We start from the raw sequence: 20,144 nt of genomic DNA on the forward strand, positions 1-20,144 counted from the left end.
CTGTTAATGAATTTTGCCTTCGAATATTGACATTAAGAAATAAATTTCGAATATGCGATACTTGATCGAGTATTTGGATATTTGAATATTCGGCACAGCCCGTTGAGACCATCTCACGACTGTTTGCAAGACCAGACACAAGGCCAGTCACATGTAACAGGGTGATCAAGACAAAGGAATACTTCTGTTGCAGTTCATTTGACTTGAATTCAGACTAGCTTTCTTGTGTGGGTCTTGTGGTGATCTACAGAGGTCTCCACTCCAGCGCTGGTAGCCAGCAAATATTAGATGTAATGTAATTGTACATGTGTGCATTTGCTTTTGATTACCCTCTGAAGGATCTTGGCATGTCAGTGGACAAGCAAGTTATTGCTGCTCTGTGCAGGCATGAAGTCTCCAAAAACAGACTAGACATCGTAGTTCAGTTCTGTGAGTAGATTATCTTCATCAGAAATTAGGAAGCTGTAGTGTGGTGTGAATATGTATGCCTCTAGAGATTGTCAAATGGAGAGACCAGTGTCTGTCAAAAATCTGAAGTGAAACTTTGGCCTTAAAATTGGATAGTAAATGCTCAAATACTGAGGGTGCTGTGCGTAGACATTGAGGGATTGAAAACAATTCAGAATGTAGTAAAGTTACTGATTTGGAAACTTAGAGGTAATCCATTTTTCTAGCAGGTGAGATGGCATAAGCTTCTTAAGTGGTTAGGCTTATAACTGGTCACATCGGTGAAAGAAAATTTATATAATGCCTGGAAACCTTGCCTGGAAAGGCTTTTGTCAATTTCAGCTATTGTTTAATTGGCGTTTTAAAATCTTTTAACCAGTGGACAGCTATCCCGACTTGGTGGAGGTATCACTCTTCAGGACTGCTCTCATAAACTCCTTTCACAGGTAACGTCGCTTTCCCATCCAACTCAATCTGAGCCTGGCCATCCATATCACTCTGTTTGGAGTCCTTTCCCATGTCCAGCGTTCATAGTCTTTTAATACTTTCAAGTGAAATGTCACCAAAATGTCACCATCTTCAAAAAGTGCCTTTAGATTCTCTCCTGCCGTCAGATTGTAGACAAGCCCAGTTTGGTTTTGTACCGTAAACCCTGTTGCAAGTTCCAATCCCTCTGTAATCAGTTTCTCTGTTCAACCTGACATTGCTTTCAAGCAGTGCAAGAGTCTTGTCAGTTACAAGCCTGTTCAAAATTGCTCAACACTATTAAAACAGATGAACAACAACAGGGGAATGCTTTGGTTACCTTTGATGAGTTGACTTAGGTCTAAGTGATTGACTTTAGTTGTGACTTGTGACTTTCTCAATTTCAACTCTGATTTCGAGTCATTTTCCAGTCTCAATTTGTTGAATTAAGGACCTGCAGATCATCACAAAGGTCACCCATCGTAGAGTGACCTTTACAGAGTCCAACAAAGTCTTGCAAAGCATTCAGTCTGCTCTCAGTCTTCTTGAGGTTAGGTCGCTGCCAATAATTGTGTAATAATAAGTTTGTGAAAGATGTGATAGTATGTTGCCAACACTTTCAACCCTCCAGGATTTTCCGAGTGGTTCTTCTCAAGTCTCACCGTGTTTGTTGTTTCTTCTGTCACAGATTCCCTCAGGTGGAGCCACTCGTGACCCTGCTGACCAATATGTGGACGCAGTTCAAGGAAGACCAGAACTTGGAGGTCAACAAACAAGGTGATGCTTTGTCCTCGGTGGTCATTGTTTCAAATTGTCAAATGCAAAAGATTGGGAGTCTAAGTTATGTCGTCTTCCGCGACGCTTGATATAACATTTTGAGAGCCCCTTTTTGACCCTGGTTTTTTTGTAGACTACATTGGCGGAGTCTTGTACGACATGGTGAGAGCCATCCCTGACAGCAAGGCTGTCAGCCTCAAACCTCACCTGCAGCTACTCTTCGACAAGCTTGCCGACCAGGTGAGTTTGTGTGGCTAGCTGTACACACGCAAAGATCCCAACACTGTTGTCCTCAAGCAATAAGTATTGCATAAGTATTGTTATTCAAATTCTCACTTGAACCGTTTCTATGGATTCATATCAGCCCAAACTGCCAAGACTACACAGAATTGTTAAGGTCATCAGCAGATCTTTGTTTGTTAACCTTGTGTCCATTTTAGGGGATCCACATAGCCATGCAGCGTTTCCGAGGTATCCGCAATGTCCTGGACGAGATCAAGCTGACGATGGTCAAGCCCAATGCCTACCGATTGCTTGACCCTGCAGAGGTCAACGCCAACCCCATGGGCAACATCGACCTCCTGGCCAACAGTGTGAGCTCGACTGAACTCACCACAGAAATCAGTTCAAGTTTTGGTTGGGTGTTTGGGAGATCTTATGGAGAAGTTAACCGAAGTACAATTAAAACTCACAACCTTCAGAACACCATTTTGGCACTCCATCAGCTGGGCTCTTTATCCCAGTGTGAATTTTGGGAAGAAAATTTCCTCACCAGAAGCTCATGATACCCAAATTTCTCGTATTGGGGATTATCAATGAAACAAGCACTTTTACATGTACAAAGCATCATGGTTGTCATTGAGTAGTTTTCCATGAGTACAAGCACTTTGCTGTGATTGTGAGTATGAGTTTTTATTGTGAGTACAATTATGAGTACCTTTCCATGAGTATGGATATGAGCACCAGTATGGACAAGAGTAGCGAGTTCAATCCCTTTGCTGTGATTGTGAGTGTGAGTTTTTATTGTGAGTACAAATATGAGTACCTTTCCATGAGTATGGATATGAGCACCAGTATGGACAAACGAGATACGAGTTCAAGTACTTCAACATGGCAAAGCATAGCTATTAATTGCAGCAATAGCAGTTAACAACACTTTGTGACTTTTGTATTACAAAATCCTGGAAAGTGCACCTATTTATGGCTCTGTAGCGTAGAACCCTGAAGAAAAGGCAATGGAGAATTCCCAGTATAACTTTAGAAGTTTGGAAGAAAACCTGTAGAATCGGCTAGGGACCGTAAACAAGCCCATCAAGACTTGGGCCTGCGTGAGATTTGAACCCAGATCACAGAGATGGAAGACAAGGAATACACCACTGCACCAACTGGACTCCCAGTGCCCGAGGAGTTGACCATTTCATCCTCCACTCTGTCAAATTTTTCCTTCTTGACATCATCTGCTCTCCTTCTAACTCTCCTCTGCCTTCAGGACATCTCCGTGGACCAGCTGGAGGCACACCTGACGGAGCTGAAGGAGAAAGGCGCCAACTGCCGAGGGATCTTGAGACGCCTCATCTTATACCACACCGCGAATAACGTAAGATGCAAGTATTGGTGGCGATTTCAGTAGTTCACTGATGCCATGTTTCTGGATGATTTTTTTTTTTTCATTCAGAATGTTTGGACCATATGAGCTTGGAATTATCCCACCAGGTCCTCATAATGATGAAAAATGTGTATATGGGTGCATGTTTTACTTGTTTACAAGCAAAAGGATGTTTCCCTGTCCTCGGTGGTGAGTCTTTTATCCTCGACCGTAAAGTCTTGTGCTTTGTCTATGGGAGATTCTTATATTGCAGGAGTAATAGGCAAGACGATGCCCTCTGCTGGGGGGGTGTAGCAAAACACGACTGGTTCCCTGCTGTAGGCGTACATGCATTACATTCCAGTGTGCCATTTCAGTATTTTGAAAAGATGAGAACAGAGTGTGCACGTGTGAGTCTGCATTTGGTCGCGCTCGTAAGGCAGAACTTGTGCGCTCCATTTTGGGCATGCGCTGGTGGAATGTCGAACTGGTTCACTGAGAACAAGGGCACAGTTGGACAACAAGAGATTTATTCCTGGCTTTGAAAATTGAATCTTTTCTTGAAAACAGTCTTCTAATAAGTATGTGTGAAGACTAGGCCAAATTGTTTCACCATGCCAAGGGAAAGAAAGCCTTGGCCTTTGAAGTATAGTAAATTTGACCATGTGCTATCAGGAGTCTTAGAAAAACTTCATCTTTTGTCTCTGAACTTTAACCCCTCCCCTTCATTTATTTCTCTCTGTGATTATTCTTGGCATCACAGAATTACCAGCGATCCGTTGAGTTGATTGAAGAGTTCAAAGCCAGGGGCTACGAGTTGACGGGAGCAATCTATGCTTCCTTGATGAGCGTCTGCTCCAATCACCAACGTTACGACGAAGCTTTTCAATTCAAAAAGGAATTGTGAGTCAAATTGGGTGATGCTTAGGGTTGTGCCAAGTATCCGAATATTCAATCAATTATCAAATATTCGAATATCGTTTTCTGAATTTGAATATTCGAATGCAAAATTCATGAAAAGGAAGGGAGAATTTTCTTTTGTTTTAAGTGAGAAAAGTTGCACTTTGGAGGCTTGTTTCAAGCAGATTCAAATGAAAAGCGACAGAAATCTTACAGCAATTCAAAAAGTAAATTATTCATTAAAAAATGTAAAAAGAACAGAAACTTTCTGCTAACTCATGGCTCTAGATACCGGTGCTCCTAGACATGAGAAGCTGTTATAGCGATTGTAATGTACATGTACAATTGTGTGTGCTACTGCAACTGTGTTTGTCTATGGTTTGTTTGTCAACAATCTGCCGGTCGGTACGACCGAATATTTAGATATTCGAATGAATTGAAGGTTGAAATTTGTGTATTGAATTATTCGCATAGACTTACCCAGTGATGTTTGAATTTTGTTGTTGTTGATGTAAACCCATAGTAACTAGCAGGGGTCGGTTTATAGTTAATTTCGCTTCTCTTCTTCCCCACATCAAACAGAGGGAATTTCTGACCTAACCAAACCAAACGAGGTACAAGCTGTCTGAGTTTCACTGAGTGTAATGCGCACCGACCTGTATTACCCCATCATTGGCAGAGAATATTGCCAATCTTCAGTTAGGTGTCTGGTATGCATGCCAGACTGTACATGCACCAAATACTCAGTGTGGCCCCGCACGTTCCTGGCGATTTCCCACCAAAGGACAGGCATAGCTGTGTAAAAATATGCCATCTCCTTGTCTCACACAGAACAGGTACAGGCCTTTAACCCCAGCTCTTCCCCCAAAACCTCCCAAATTTGGAGGTTTTGATTACAAAGTAGCCTTTTTTGGGAATGAGGAGATTATGTAAGAATAAGAAATACATGTATATGGATTCTTTGCAGAGAGCAAGCTGACCCGCTCTTCAGGCTGGATATGTCCAAGTACAGACCACTCATCTGTCATCTAGCCAAGAGCAATAAAATGGAAGGTAGCTTGGCATTTTCTTTTTTGAGTCAAATGGCCATTCGTGACTTCGTTTTGTGAGCACTGTTCAAGAGACGTGGACAGAAACTTAGAATGAACCAAATTGAACAAGTGGTTTTTGGAAAGAGGTTTAAGAGACAGGGTTTGATGGTTTGCACAGTGGGAAAAGTAGCAAGTGGGTCATTCGTTAAATTCGGGGTCTTGTCCTTGTTACATCTGGCGTGTGATTTTATAAGTTGAGAATGCATTCTTTAATTTCCAAGAGTGATTAGAATAGTGCACATTCCCTGCCAAACAAAAACAAAAGTCAAGTTCAGTGATATATCCCATATCAAATTACACAGGTCAGGTGTAACAGGGACAGCAAAAAATGTGACACAGTGGATCCCAAATTTATAGAATGACCCAGATGGAGGGTTTACTGGAACATTACAGAAATGATGAACCTCTCTGAGAAGAGCCTGTGAAATGCTATGGAGTGTAGATTGTTCTCAGAACCCTGCCAATCTTAAAATAAGATTTGTCAGTGTGTTTATCTGAATGACAGGCAAAGCTGTGGTGAAGTCTGTTATGAATTGATCGTAAGTTACAGGAGGTGATCATGGCAAACAGGAATGCCTCGGCCACATTTCATCTGAGTAGTGTGACGGACTCGGCGGGCAATAACTGGGTTCAAATGGCTGGCTTAAGCTGTCAGATTATGGAGGACTCTATATCGTAGCCGATCTTGGATAAGACAGCAAATTGAACCAATTGCAATAATCAGGTCTTTATGTTAATGATTCACTGATTGGCCAATATCTGTTGCACTAAATTATTTACCATATTTCAGCAACAAATTCTGAAACATGTACATGCCAAAGAATTTTAGACATAGACAATATTGAGCCAACTTCAAGCAGGCTGATCGTTTTAAGACCCGTTTAACACTTAAAGACCACTTCTCTGCAATGGTTCAACTTATAGACCAACTAAAAAGAAGCCCTTTGAGACTTAACCATGCGCAGACAGCTTTAAGACCAGTTGTTGCAATCCACACTAGATGCTCTGGCCCTTGTTGAAGAGATGAAAAAACGGGATATTGGAACGGACCGGCAGGAAAAGCAGTTGTTCCACCTGCTGAACGAGCTGGCCCAGGAGGGCCTGACTGGACAGACGCAGCAGATCTTCGACAAGCTGGTCTCCCTGGGTCTCATCCGGGTCAACAGTAACATCCTGGGACCCGTCGTCATGGCCCACATTGTCAGGTTAGTCCACAGTTTGCTGGGTTTACAGGACGGCACTTTAACTCTAACCCCCAAGCTGCATCTACACAGTAAACGGGGAATCTTATTGCCTGGAACGTGTTTCTGGTTAAGCTGTTCTTTTCGTCAGCTGAGGCTCCCTCTTCCCGATGTGTCAAGGTTTGAGCCTTGTTTCTAAGTCTAGCTCTCTGCCCTTTGCAAACACACAGGCACGTGCTTATGACGGAGTTAGTCGTAAGTTAGCCAGTGTTGTAGTCGAGACCATCACAAGACCAGACTCAAGATCAGACATGAAACCATGTACAAAACCAGTCGTAAGAAACAAAGTGAAGATTGACAAAGGAATGATTTTGTCACAGTTCATTTTCACAGCCTGTTCCTTGAATCCAGGCCAGAGAATCTTGTTTGTCTCGTGATTGTCTCGTTGGGTCTTGTGATGGTCTGAAAGGTCTTGAATACAGCACTGGCCGTCAGACTAGATGCGCATTTCAGACACGGCCCATTACTCTGTTCAGTTTGGGTGGTACCCTGCTTGTTTAATTTTATTATTTAGCGCATGCATAGCATACAAAAGTTGTCACAGCTTTTATGTCCAGATTTAATGCACATTTATACTGATATCTGCTTCAGTAATGAACGAGAGATTTGCCTTGGGCAGAATGTTTATGGTAACACCACGAGTGTGAGATCTGAAGTTGAGTTCCAAAAGCGTTGCTGTGCTGAGACGTGAAATGAAAATGATTCTGTTTGCCGTTTGCCTTCTCCTGTCCCGTAAAGGAAAGACATAGCAGGAGCTCTGCAGTGCATCCAGGATTGCCAGACAAAATACGGGCTGATGCCACACTTCCACGAAATCTTGGTCAAGTTGGTGGAGGATGGCGACACGGAACAACTTCAGAAAGGTAAGAGTTTAGGATATTCGCATGCCCCCCTAACCCATGAAAATACAAGACTTCACTGCCATATTATATTTCATTTATTTTCATCTTTTACCTGTGCCTAGGTATGTGGTCTTTTCTCTTGCTTTCACAGTAATAATTTTTGCGTAGAAGTAGTTAGTAAAATTACGAATGGCTATCACTACAAATGAGAAGAACAAGGGAGCATCTAAAAAATTAGGCACGTTCCCGTTCCGTTTGACCATTCCCACTGGAACGCTGGCGTTCCATCAGAACCTTCCAGGCAGTGTTCCATTGGGAATGCGCATTCCCAGTGGAATGGTCCTGCAGTTACATTCGCAATCAAGAAGAAAGATTTTTGGCATTCATTTCCTTGACCCTGTGTCTGAAGCACGGCAGCTGGAGCGTAGCATTTTGTGATTTCCTCCTCATGAAGATTAACATTTCTCCTGTTTTTCTTTTCCATATTCACCACGGCATAGCTTACCATGCAATGACTTTAGAGTATATCAGGACACCGTTAATTTTCTTGTGTTCATGTTAACGTCTGTACTTGCGAGTGTTTTATTCGTTGTCGCGTTTGCGTGATAGAGGGATTCATCATCGCAATGTTTCCACGCATAAGTATTCCATCATATCAGAAACAATTTAAAAACCTAACCTATAATTGAAGGGGTGCGGATGAGGTCTTCAAATATCATGGAAAAGGTTGGACGACATGACTAAGGCAATTAAGCTTGACGTTGGTATTGCAGCCTATAACCCAGTGATACACACGCCGACATAGACATGTACTCTGCATGTAGTGATTTTCACTTTTGTATTGCAGTTAAAACCAAAATTTCCATCATTGCATTTCCAATTTTTACCACATCACATTTCCATCTTCAGTTTACTTCCAATCTTTATTCAAAATTAGGCCTATCATAAAAGCAAAGTAGTTTACTCTGCTCGTTTGTGATGGCAAGCTCCGCTTTTGGACATTGGCTAAGCAAAGATTTGTACTTGGGCAATATGAAGCTACCCAAATGGAGACGTTCCGATTGGAACTCGTGTTCCCGTTGGACCGTTCTCACAAGGGAACACAGCATTCTGTGTGGAAAGTCGTGTTCCCAACGGAACGGCCGACCATTCCGGAATGAAAACACAGCGTTCCAATGGGAACGTTCCAACCGTTCCAAATTTTGAGACGCTCCCTAACTTGCAGAGAGTGGAACATTTCGGTCGAGTTCGGGCGGCCTGTTCTTGACACGGGTTTCTTGTTCTCGCGCTCGAACGGTGGGAACACGACTCAAGAACACTGTTCTCGGAACAGGATCACACACCACCTCCTCGGTTTTACAGGAACACAGGGAAAAACTCATGAGATTTTGATTTTTGAACAGCTGCAAAAAGTAGAGAGATGGCTTCCAAAGCCATAGACAATGGGAAGTTTTGCAAAATTAACATTAATTATTTTCCGTAACACAAAAATGAATGTTCCTGTTTATATAAAAAAGAATTCAGCCCATCCAAACATTAACTCTCGAATAACTTAGCCTACATGGACGCCGCCATGTTGCATGTTGCTTGTCACTAACTACCAGCGATAACCGGTTGTTTGTTCCCAGCGTTCGAGCGGCCGACCCACGAACAGCAAATCAAGCGGTTCATGAACATACGAGAACAAGCCGCCCGAACTCAGCCATTATGTGGCCTTTCAAAATAAATCAAAATGTACTACTGCTAAAAATGTAGATATGTCCGTCTTTCGCACAAATGAAGCAAATGTACAAATTGAAGCAAAGCGGTTGCCGATGTAGGTTGAATTTTTGTGCACGTTTTGGCCTTCCATAACAGAATGGTGGGCATTGCTGGCAGCAAGAGAAAGGTCTCGTAGTGCCATAGTTTCGCTTTCAAGTGTTTCTGTTGCCCCCTAAAGTAAGTCTCCTCATTCCGTTTCAGCCATGGATTTCACCAGCCATCACCACGGTGACATCAACATGCTGTACGACCTCATCTTTGCGTTCCTGTCCACGGGAAAGTTCAAAGAAGCAAAGAAGATCTTTGAGGTAATGGAAAGATCTGGAACATGACTCTAATAAAAGTCCAATATTGGTTTTGGCCATTTCATTTTTTCTGATTTTATTGACATTATTTGGCTTTTAGTATTATGGAGCGCCACTTTAATAGGCTGGTTCCTCACCCGGTGTTTTCCTTTGTCAACCCCTAAAGTTCTACTGATTACAGCACGACCCCTTTTGGGAATGAAATGTACAGCATTCTGTTGGTAACAAATATTTTCCAAAAACGCTTCATATTTGCTTCCAAATCTTGCTTCAGTTTCACTCAACTGACCACTTTTCATAGTTGGTTTACAGTTGACAGTATCTTTGTGCATTGGCATAGGATCAGCAGTTAGCAAGGGGTCATGTGGTAAAAACTGCATTACTTGTAATTTTGTTAAGCTTTGAGAAAATAGATACTTGGTTCTGTAGTTCGGGGGATCATGCATCTTTAGAATTCTATTGTACGATGGGTGCATGACTCATTCCTGGCCAAATAGAAAGAACCGTTACCTGGGGAAAAAGCCTGAATAAAACTTCAAATATTGACCTTCTCCTTGTCTCTCCCCCCCCCAGACCCCCGGCATGGTGGCCAGAGATCGGCGGCTGCAGTGGTACGCTGAGCAGTGCATCAGCAAGAACCAGACCGAAGCCTTGGAGAACCTGGTTGCCATGACCAGGGATTTGTACGGATGTGATCGCGATAACATCCACTTTCAGTTACTGCAGCTCTACAGTACGCAGCTGAAATTGCTTTCCTGTCTTCTATGCATTTTCTTCTTTTTTTTTTCCAAGTTTTGTTCGTCTTAAAACTTGATAGTCATTTCATTTATTACCTTGTTCGATGTTGAAATACTTGCCTCAAATGATGAATTTTCAGAAGCTGTCTGGGAAGTTACAGCAGTGTTGTTGTTTTTGTAGAATGAGCCACTTTGATGTTTTAAATCATTTGTTCAAATGCTGGAGGCCATTCCAGAACACCAGTGCACACTAGGTTGGCTCCATCAGGGCAGTCCTAAGCTGACTCATTGACATTTAACATAGTCAAACTAGTATCAGGACAAGTGTTTGTTCTTGAATGACCTTGCTTTTTTGGAAATGCCCAAGTCTCCTTCCAAAAAGTGTAGACTTCTGTTATGAGAAGAGCGGTACTCTCAGTATCAAGAGAGGAACTTCGTTTGGAGAGGTCGTTCCAAGCCAGTGCAGATTTTGAGTCTCTTTTTCATGATGTGGCAATTGCGTTTTTTTGTCTATGATTTTGGCTTTTTTTTACTTGACTTTCTCTTCCGTCATCTCAGCGCGGCAGAAAGACCCTGACAAATGTCTTCAAGTGTGGACCACCATGCAAGACGAGGGAGTGGTACCAAAGGACCGGACACTGCGATATTTGGCCAACGTCCTGCGATCCTACAAACAGCCTGTTCCCTTTGAAGTGCCACAGATCACGTTAGATGAGGTAGGCATTGAAAAACTGGGGTTTGGGTTCTGAAATAGCCTACTCAATTCTTAGATGCCATCTTATAGAATTTTGGACTGAATTTAAAGATGCTAGAAAGTTGCCTGTGATTTGCACAGAAAGCTCTAAAATGTCTTATTTAGTATTTGATTGCATGAGAGTTTCAATCTCATCAGCAAATGCCATTTGAGAGAAATCTAGAGGAAAATTGCTATCTGCCACGTTGGGCAGCCCTTATGTGACTTCGTTGATGTTAGCAATGTCATACTGTTCATATATGTGCCTTCCAGTTGCCTGAAAGCAGTTCAGTTGATGAGGATCCTGTGTCGAATCTCCAGAATAGAATTATCGCCATAGCCAAATCTGGGGTGAGTAGATCACCACATGTAGTACAATAGGGGAAAAAAAGATGAAATCTTTGCATAATACGAAATACATTTGACTCAAAAATGACAGAATCAGTTTTTCAGGAAACCTTATTCTTGAGGTCTTTATCAATTAATCTTCAGTTTTGAAGGTTGATGGCAGTGGAGTGCTTTTCAGGAAGCCACGTGGATTCATTACCAGAAATGCTAAAATTAAGTGCCATATCTGAGATGTGGCATCTCAGTGGCATGTATGAAGTTCAGGGCGTATCCACTCTGAGCCAATTCTTGTCAATCAGCAGACTGAAGGGTTGCAGCCATGTCCATGCTGCAAGTTGCCAGGCCCATATTTCTTGGTAACCGTGGAAACTTCTCTCCTGCTGCAAGGAATGAATCCGCTGATAGTAATGCCAGCATAGTGTTTAACTTCTTGCTGCCGGGCGACCCGTTTTCGAGCACATAGGCTTTATACACGAAGCCGGGGGAGTCCGAAACCGGGACAAAAGAGCTGGGCCTTGTAACAAAAGACCGTGCTCGGCACGAAAGACTGAGCTGCTGGGCATTACCGACTTTTTTTTACTCTCAGCCTTGTTTTGAAACAGTATACCACGGTTTGGGGCATTTAGAGTGAGCGAATTACCACTGGGGACAAAAGCGTTCCACCACCACAGCGATGAGCCACACAGCGCGGCTGCATGCTAATCTGGCCCCTATTAAAAAGAGGTCAGCAGTGCACTGTGCCAGGTTCGTGAACAAAAGAAAGTTATAACACCGCAAAATCTGGGCTCTGTTTACAAGGCTGCTGGCCTGGCTGAAAAACTTGGTTGTCAATAAAGGTCACCTGTCAACTTAGAGTAGTGCCTAAAGATTACTTGGTGCGGCTATAAACGACCGTTAAATGAAATGATGAATGAAAGTCATGCCGGCCCAGCATCAACAACATTGAAAAATGCCCCGGCATGAAGTGGTTAATAGGTACGTTTCACTTGTCTTTTTGAACAAGGGTATTTTACAAATATATGTCCTCCACACTACCAGCAGCGTATGTGTTGTATTCTTTGGTGATGCCAGCGTATTCAATTTACATTACAACAGCCTTTCAATTCCTCTGAGTATGTTCACAGTGGCAGAATCCGGTACATCTGTGACTACGAGTATACTCATAGTTGGCGGTCAAGATGTCAAGCACTGTTATAAAGCCCCATGCATCAAATTTTACCCCCGATTTTGTATCAAAAGCGAATATTCAAGTTCTGTCTGAACTTTCAAAGGCTGCTTGGGTCGCAGTGAGGTGTTTTTTCCTTCTTTCAGAACCTTGAAGGAGCCACGAGGTTACTTGAGGAGGCTCGGAGCAAGGGGACGGAACTCAAGATGCCGGCTTACGATGTCTTAATGTGGGAGAACCTGAAACAAAAGAACTTGGAGGGGTTCTCCAAAGTCAAGGACATGTGAGTACTGTGAGGCCATGGAGACAGTAAAATAAGAACTTGCAGGGGTTCTCCAGAGTCAAGGACTTTTCTGTTTTAATTTTTAGGTTTTCCTCTGAGTGGAAATCGCTTCTTGTTCTATCTCGTATAGTGGAATAAATCACTTTTTCAGTGAAGACCTGGTCATCTTTTGATATGAAAGCAATTTTGAAATTATTGTCAAAGGTAGTGCTATCTAAAGTCTTTGGTAAAAATGTGCCATTTCAAGGACCCGCATTGAATGGACTCCACTGATAAAGAAATGCTGAAGCTGTTCTTTAAACTTGAGGTTTGGATCACGGCCTAGCTGTTTTATAGGTTCAAAGATTAAATTCAGCATCTGCGGGGACTATTAAGGGCTTTGGGTTGACGCTCCCTGGGGTTGCATCATCAGTGCAGATGAACATGTCCCGTGTGTTGTCGACGGTTTTGTTTCAGGTGCAAAGATTTCGAAGATTTTTCACTCAGCAAGAATCTCAGGAACAAGATGATAGTGGAGTATCTACAGGTTGGAGACGAAGAAGGTTGGTTGGACGCAAGACTGTTTTATACCAACTGATGGAGTGTTGATGGTATACAATACCCACACACATCAAGTAGTAATACACCAAGTTATTTGAATAACTTGGGTTTTCAGTCATCCTGTCGAAAATTTGAGCAAGATCTTTTGAAAGGCATATCATAGCTTGAGTTTTTCTACATGGTAGCTTGTATAGACACGTTTGGAGGGAAGTATTTTTAAGGACTTGCTTCTGCCTTTGAAATTTATTTGTACAATTTCAGAACCGTTTTTCTTAAATTGCAGCCGCCTTTGAATGGACCAGTGTTGGGCATGGGCCCATAGAGGCTCCTCCAAATTGGACCTGCCTTTGAATGGACCAGTGTTGGGCATGGGCCCATATTGGCTCCTCCAAATTGGACCTGCCCTTGAATGGACCAGTGTTGGGCATGGGCCCATATTGGCTCCTCCAAATTGGACCTGCCCTTGAATGGACCAGTGTTGGGCATGGGCCCATATTGGCTCCTCCAAATTGGACCTGCCCTTGAATGGACCAGTGTTGGGCATGGGCCCATATTGGCTCCTCCAAATTGGACCTGCCCTTGAATGGACCAGTGTTGGGCATGGGCCCATAGAGGCTCCTCCAAATTGGACCTGCCCTTGAATGGACCAGTGTTGGGCATGGGCCCATATTGGCTCCTCCAAATTGGACCTGCCCTTGAATGGACCAGTGTTGGGCATGGGCCCATATTGGCTCCTCCAAATTGGACCTGCCCTTGAATGGACCAGTGTTGGGCATGGGCCCATATTGGCTCCTCCAAATTGGACCTGCCCTTGAATGGACCAGTGTTGGGCATGGGCCCATATTGGCTCCTCCAAATTGGACCTGCCCTTGAATGGACCAGTGTTGGGCATGGGCCCATAGGCTCCTCTTTGTACTTAGCAAGATGCTTATTGCACGTCTCACATTATATGGAGAACTGCCCCGAAATCCAATGCTATTCCTGACATTTGGAAACCGTCGCTGTCAGAAAAGTTCACTTTTTATTCCGCAATTCCCCTTTTTCTCCCCTGTCATCCTGAACTTTGAAGCCGCCCACCAAGTTTACGACGAGCAGATACAAGATGGCATAGCTCCTCTGCGGTCGGGAATGCGACTCTTGGCGTCGTACTACGAAGAGAAGGGAGACCTGGACAAGCTGAAGGAGATGAAGGCCAAGTACGAGGAGAAGACAGGAGAGAACTTCCCCATGGCAAAATGCATACTCGGGGCCTACATCCAAAGGTGGGCTAAAGAGTGTCATAGCTCATGAATATTTAGTACACTGTAAACCTTTTTCCTTATAAATATTCATTATTATTGTTATAATTGGTCGGTATTTCAATGCCACTTTCCCAGAAAGGAATCTGCATCGCAGTGTAAAGATTCTAATGCAATTTGCATGCCACAGTGCATCAGGAGAATGTCAGTTTCTTACAGGCACAGCAGCTGTTTTGACAAGCATGCATTTATTTTCTTCATCCATAAAGTTGTCCTGAGTGCTGTACGTCAGCTTCATTTTATCCCCGATGTGTACATTGCTGTAAATTTTTTTGTGGCTTATTTGTTCTCATTTTTGTGTGGGAACATATAATAAAACTACTAAAAATAATTGATTCTTAATCAAGAATTTTACATTAAAATCCCAACATAACAAATTTTGCGCATTGTGATTGGCCAACACGTTGCAAACTCTTGGTGGCGCACTAATGTGAAACGGCCGTATTAGAAGATAAGGTTTTGTAGACCTTAATACTTTAGTAGGTTTTTGCCCAAGTTTACTCGGTGCCAAGTGCTGGGATACAGGCTTTTGTATCATGATCCTGTGTCGCAGTATTCTTGTAATGCAGTTATTACATCAGGACATTAAGTACTAAACTTGCAGGGCAGTTTGAGTATCCCAGGGTAACCCATGTACAGTAGTTGGGTAGCCTTCAGAGCTTTGATAAATGGCAAAAAAAGGGTGAAAAAGCGCAGAGCCAGCACCCACTGCTGGATTGGCATGATAATGTTGACATGGCACGGGAGAAGTGGTGATAATTAGATGTCTTTTGATTGGTCCCTTTCTCATACCCTCACAGAACCCACTTGCGGGCTCAGATACGTCTCAGGCTTTTCTCAGTTGCACAAACGATTTCTTTTCATTCTCAGAAGGAGAAACGGTGCGAACAGGTGTACCACTGAACTGAAACGTTGGCCCTTTGTTTTGCAGGGGAGACGTTTCGGGAGCGGTCAGCTTCATCGAGCAGGAACTGGAGAAGGACTCGGCCCAGATGCGACGGATTGGTCTCAGGTCGTTTTTAGCCAAGCTCATCCTGAAGGAAGCTGACATGACAGAAGGTGAGGAGGAAAAGACTCTGTTTCCGTTTTGTAAATTGGAAGAAAAATGTCTTTCTCTCTCTCTAAGGAGCAGCAACCACCGAGTTTATGCAGTGGTTCTTTCTCAGCAGAACATCAAACTGGATAATTTTAATGCAGTCAACTCTTATATAACTAGGTTGGTGCGACCAGGTAAATGACCTTGGTTGTTTACACCAGAATCTTGTTTTTAAAAGGACTTGAGAAGTCAAGAATTCAAGAATATTCAGGGGCTTGCCCCTTGTAACACTATTTTGTTTTGACAGTGCTGGCCGCATCCAGAGTTGACTGTATTCATTGGCTGGAGACCACAGGGCCATAACCACTGGAGAGAGAGTTGCTGTGATAGTTGTGTCGAATTTCTTGTAGTAGTTTGGCTCATGTTTAAGCTACAACTGGAAACCTTTTGCAAAGATTTCTGCTTTGTGAGTGTGCAATGCGGCAGACCACATAGCCATTTGTGTTGCATGTCCATTTGAATAAATTTCTCAGTTTCCTTGAGAAAGCCTAGTTCTCCTTGATATTTTTGACAGACTTGGTACATGCTGAATAGCAGAATCATTGAAACAGTGAAGGCGTGGGTTGTCAGGAAGTTGTTGCAGCTGTCTGCATAGACCCAAGCCCACACTAAACTGCTTCAAGCTTTTGGTCGCAGGTTTCGGCAGCGAACACTTGCAGATTTGTTTGACTCAACATTTGTACTAAGTGATGAGGTGACTGGGCTGCAGTGGCAGAATTGGGTTGTCAGGAAATGTAACCTGAGATTGTAGGCAAATGATGCCATGTTGAAGAATTCATTTTGTTTTATCTGGTAGTGTTAGAGATGGTGGATAGACTGAATGCTAGAGACATGGATGGTGCAGTGTGGCAGTTAATCTTTGCACATCTGGACTGCAACCAGGTAGAACAAGCCAGAGCAATGGCCGAGGTGGGTGACGGTGAAACTGGGATTTGAGTCTAGAAATATTGACCAACTTATTTTAGCACAGTAAAACTCAGATTGCTCTGTTGAGGCATGCCAAATTTACACCAAAATTTACACCAAACCTGAACAATCAATCAATTTCACTTAATTTCCACATACAACAACATATGGGATATACAGTGTATAGCAGAAGCAAATATATGTGGAGGGATCCCATAAGAAGCAGAGCTTGTCAAGAATGGAAACCTTTTCAACAGATTTCCTTAACCACTACCAGCCGGGGACTCCGAAATCGGAGCCGTATGGTTTATATGTGTGGCCAGCGTCTCCGAACTCGGACAAAGGAAACAGGGCCCTGTAACAAAAGACCGTACTCCGAACAAAAGACCAGGCTGCTGGGCATTACCGGCATTTTTCACTCTCAAAAGTGGTGATAATCCAGCGTTATTTTGAAACCGTATACCAGGGTTTGGGGTCTTTAGAGCAAGCGGATTACCACCGGGGACAAAAGCTCTCCACCACCGCAGCGATGAGCCACACAGCACCGCTGCATGCTAATCTGGCCCCTATTGAAAAGAGGTCAGCAGTGCACTGAGCCAGGTTCGTGAACAAAAGACAGTTGTATAACACCGCACAATCTGGGCTCTGTTTACAAGGCTGCAGGCCTGGCTGAAATATTCGGGCATCAATGAAGGTCACCTGTCAACTTAGAGCAGTGCCTAAAGATTACTCCGTGCGGCTGTAAACGACTGTTAAATGGAATGATGAATTGTTGAAGGATTTTGAAAACGGAAAAAATGATAGTCATGCCAGCCCAGCATCCTCAATGTTGAAAATTGCCCCGGCACGAAGTGGTTAATAAGGTTCATGATTGAGAGATTTTAAGAAATCATTAATGATACTACTGTTACCTCAAAGGTAGTGTGCAATTATCAAGTTAAAGACACTGCCAAGTCAAGGGTCCAGGGTTTGCATTCTGCCAAGGAGTTATGTGGAAGCCCTCTGAAGGGCAAGGCATTCAGTACTGAAAAATGTAAGGTTGACGTAGGGTAGCTAGCCCCAGACCAAGTAGAAGAGATTACCCGTGATTCTCATTGTCACAAAATTATCACAGACTTGATTCAAATGATTGCCACCTTGTCTGCATGTGACCACTTACATATTTATCGAAAGATTATCAAATTTCATGTGGAGAAAAAAACCCGCTGAGTATCTTTGGGAACCAGCTAATGGAGAACTTCTCTATCTCCTGCTAAAATCGGGCATGAATGTAACTACCGATATTACAAATGTCGCCTGATGCCTGGATTTCAATAGTCAGCAGTGTGAAGATTCATCTATTCTCCAGGCAGTACATCTTTGAGAATGGTTACATCATTTCAAGAGGCCATTTTAAGGGAATTGAGTTTAGCAATTTCGTAGTCTTCAAGATTGTATCTCCTTTTTATTATGTTTCTCGCTTTCCCTCATGTTGATGTTTATGGACAGAAATACCCAGTAATCAGAGAGAAATCTTCAGGGTTGATTGGTTACATCATCTCCATGTTTGGACGGGATTCAGACATGGTGAGTTGAACCGTAAAACTAGCCATTAGAAAAATGAAAAGACTCCAAATTGTACATTTTGCCACAGTACTTGGCACTGTGCTGGAGTTGGAGCCCAAACCTCGTAAATAATAATAATAAGTAATAATAATTGCCATTTATAAAGTGCCTGATCCATTAAGCTGCTCCCAGGCGCTGTACATTGTAATTTCTACCTGTAATTTCCTCACTGGATCTTTGGCCAGAGTGTGGCCGAATGCTGTTAGAGCATTTGGTGGTCTGCAGCGCATACTGCCACAGAGGGAGTTTTCCTTACAGTTTGACATCAAACCTCAGAAGTCAGAAGAGAACTTTAAGCCTTACTCAACTTAAAACAAGCCGTGATTCTGCCGTCAGAAGATTCTGAAAATAGTGCTTTTGCCATGTTTTGCCAAAATGACAGTTGCAAGATATGACAGAAGCCTGTTAAGCACACTTGAAGGTTGGCATTCACAATTCAAAGTGCCGTTGTTTGACTTGGGTTAGCCTTATTTTCCATTTTAATGTGTTCTTTGTTTTTCAAGTTTCAACCAAAGATTTCTTGTATAAGACAGCTTTAATATTATAACAATAAGTTAACAATGTTATCAACATAGAGAGATGTTGACTTTGTGGATGTAACTTCTTGATCCAAGGATATGAACCATAATTATACAGAGAAAATCCCATTTTTATAATTTTTGTTTTCATTTCTGCGGCCAATTCGATTCCAGATCACTAAAATCAACAATGTCTTAGAGATGACAGAGGGCAAAGATTACCTTGACAAATCGACAATCTACTTCTACCTCTTCAAGGCATACGGTAAGATTGATTTTGCATCCATTGCCTTCGGTAATGGAGTAGACAGTCTTTCTGTGTAATTTGGGGGGCAACATAAGAGAGACAGACATATTTTTAACTAGACATTGTCCTTGACGACAGGTTTGCAGTGAGGTTGGAAAAACGTTTTCTTTATTCAGTTATGCGGAGGGGAGCTATCGGTAACTGAATCAGCAAACATTTTGTGAGAAAACTCAATTTTTTTATTTGAGTTTTGAGAGAACACAGGATAAGATTGACTTGATAAGCCCTGACCACTTTTGGATTGTTGTTAAGGTTTTTTAAAATTATTTTTATGAGGCAGGAGAAGCCATGCCGGGAATATTCAAACAAATGCCACAGTACCAGTGAATCAAAGAATTAGAGAACTTAGTTTTCTGCATTTTTCCAAAAATTACAAATAATGACACTTGTAGTAAGCCAATGAGAACTGTTGTCCATAAAGTAAGTCCAAAACCTTGGAAAACGAGTGATTAATTCCTTCCCAGCTCCAGTCTTCATAAGGAAGTGGCATCCGATAAAAAGGGGAAAGAGTCCACATTTAATTTCTGTAGTGTTAGAATTACCGGTGTACACTGATCATAGAAGCTTAACCTAACCCTCCTCAATCCTTCACCTGTTGGAGGACTGAGGAGGGTTAGGGTTTTAACGGCTAGTCCTTACACTTGCTGGACTCATCACGAAGGAATATGCATTTATTTCTTTTTTAACAGACCAGGCCAATGAGTGGGAAGCTGCGTCAAAACTCCGTGAGAAAATGATCGCAGAAAATTTACCCATAACCGATTTTAATCTGAAGAGACTTGCCATGCTTCTCCAACGCAACAACCAACCCGTACCCTTTGAAGAACCCCCAGTGAGTTTTGTCAATTCGTTTTTTTTTCTCCTTGAGAACTGACACCTTAGATTTGTTATGATTTCCCAAGGTTTTGCAAGAGTACATGAGCTTTTCCCCCTAGAATTTGTGAGCCATTTGGAGCCTGCTTGAAGGCCACTTTAAAAACAGAGATTCTCTGGATTTAAAATCCCTTTGAAAGGTGCTTTAACAGAGTTCAAAGAACTTTCACCTTGTTCGTGACTGTGGAATGAAACTTTCTTGCTTTGTGATTCCGATTCAACCAATTTGAACATCAAATCCAGTTTGATTTTAACAACTATTAAACCCTGAAACTTTCATGATCTGTTGGCCTGTGAACTTTGACCTCTTGCTACAGAGTA

At 42.6% G+C, this 20,144-nt stretch overlaps 1 protein-coding gene across 1 annotated transcript in view; it reads left to right on the forward strand.

The window, feature by feature from the left end:
* Nucleotides 1-20,144, forward strand: part of lrpprc (leucine rich pentatricopeptide repeat containing) — a 34,551-nt gene that overhangs the window by 12,594 nt on the left and 1,813 nt on the right. Inside the window, exons 15-36 of the mRNA XM_087134898.1 lie at nt 339-429; nt 827-893; nt 1,601-1,689; nt 1,823-1,929; nt 2,130-2,282; nt 3,179-3,286; nt 4,038-4,177; nt 5,142-5,227; nt 6,266-6,470; nt 7,245-7,369; nt 9,311-9,417; nt 9,988-10,147; nt 10,710-10,867; nt 11,158-11,235; nt 12,544-12,680; nt 13,137-13,222; nt 14,290-14,482; nt 15,450-15,577; nt 16,411-16,523; nt 18,009-18,086; nt 18,818-18,908; nt 19,640-19,782. Of these exons, the coding sequence (XP_086991024.1) occupies nt 339-429; nt 827-893; nt 1,601-1,689; nt 1,823-1,929; nt 2,130-2,282; nt 3,179-3,286; nt 4,038-4,177; nt 5,142-5,227; nt 6,266-6,470; nt 7,245-7,369; nt 9,311-9,417; nt 9,988-10,147; nt 10,710-10,867; nt 11,158-11,235; nt 12,544-12,680; nt 13,137-13,222; nt 14,290-14,482; nt 15,450-15,577; nt 16,411-16,523; nt 18,009-18,086; nt 18,818-18,908; nt 19,640-19,782 (2,643 nt within the window). The remainder of the gene's footprint in view (nt 1-338; nt 430-826; nt 894-1,600; nt 1,690-1,822; nt 1,930-2,129; nt 2,283-3,178; nt 3,287-4,037; nt 4,178-5,141; nt 5,228-6,265; nt 6,471-7,244; nt 7,370-9,310; nt 9,418-9,987; nt 10,148-10,709; nt 10,868-11,157; nt 11,236-12,543; nt 12,681-13,136; nt 13,223-14,289; nt 14,483-15,449; nt 15,578-16,410; nt 16,524-18,008; nt 18,087-18,817; nt 18,909-19,639; nt 19,783-20,144) is intronic.

Source organism: Acanthaster planci, linkage group LG01 (assembly GCF_054643075.1).
Source record: "Acanthaster planci isolate LZ-2023a linkage group LG01, COTS_SCS, whole genome shotgun sequence".
Lineage (NCBI taxonomy): Eukaryota > Metazoa > Echinodermata > Asteroidea > Valvatida > Acanthasteridae > Acanthaster > Acanthaster planci.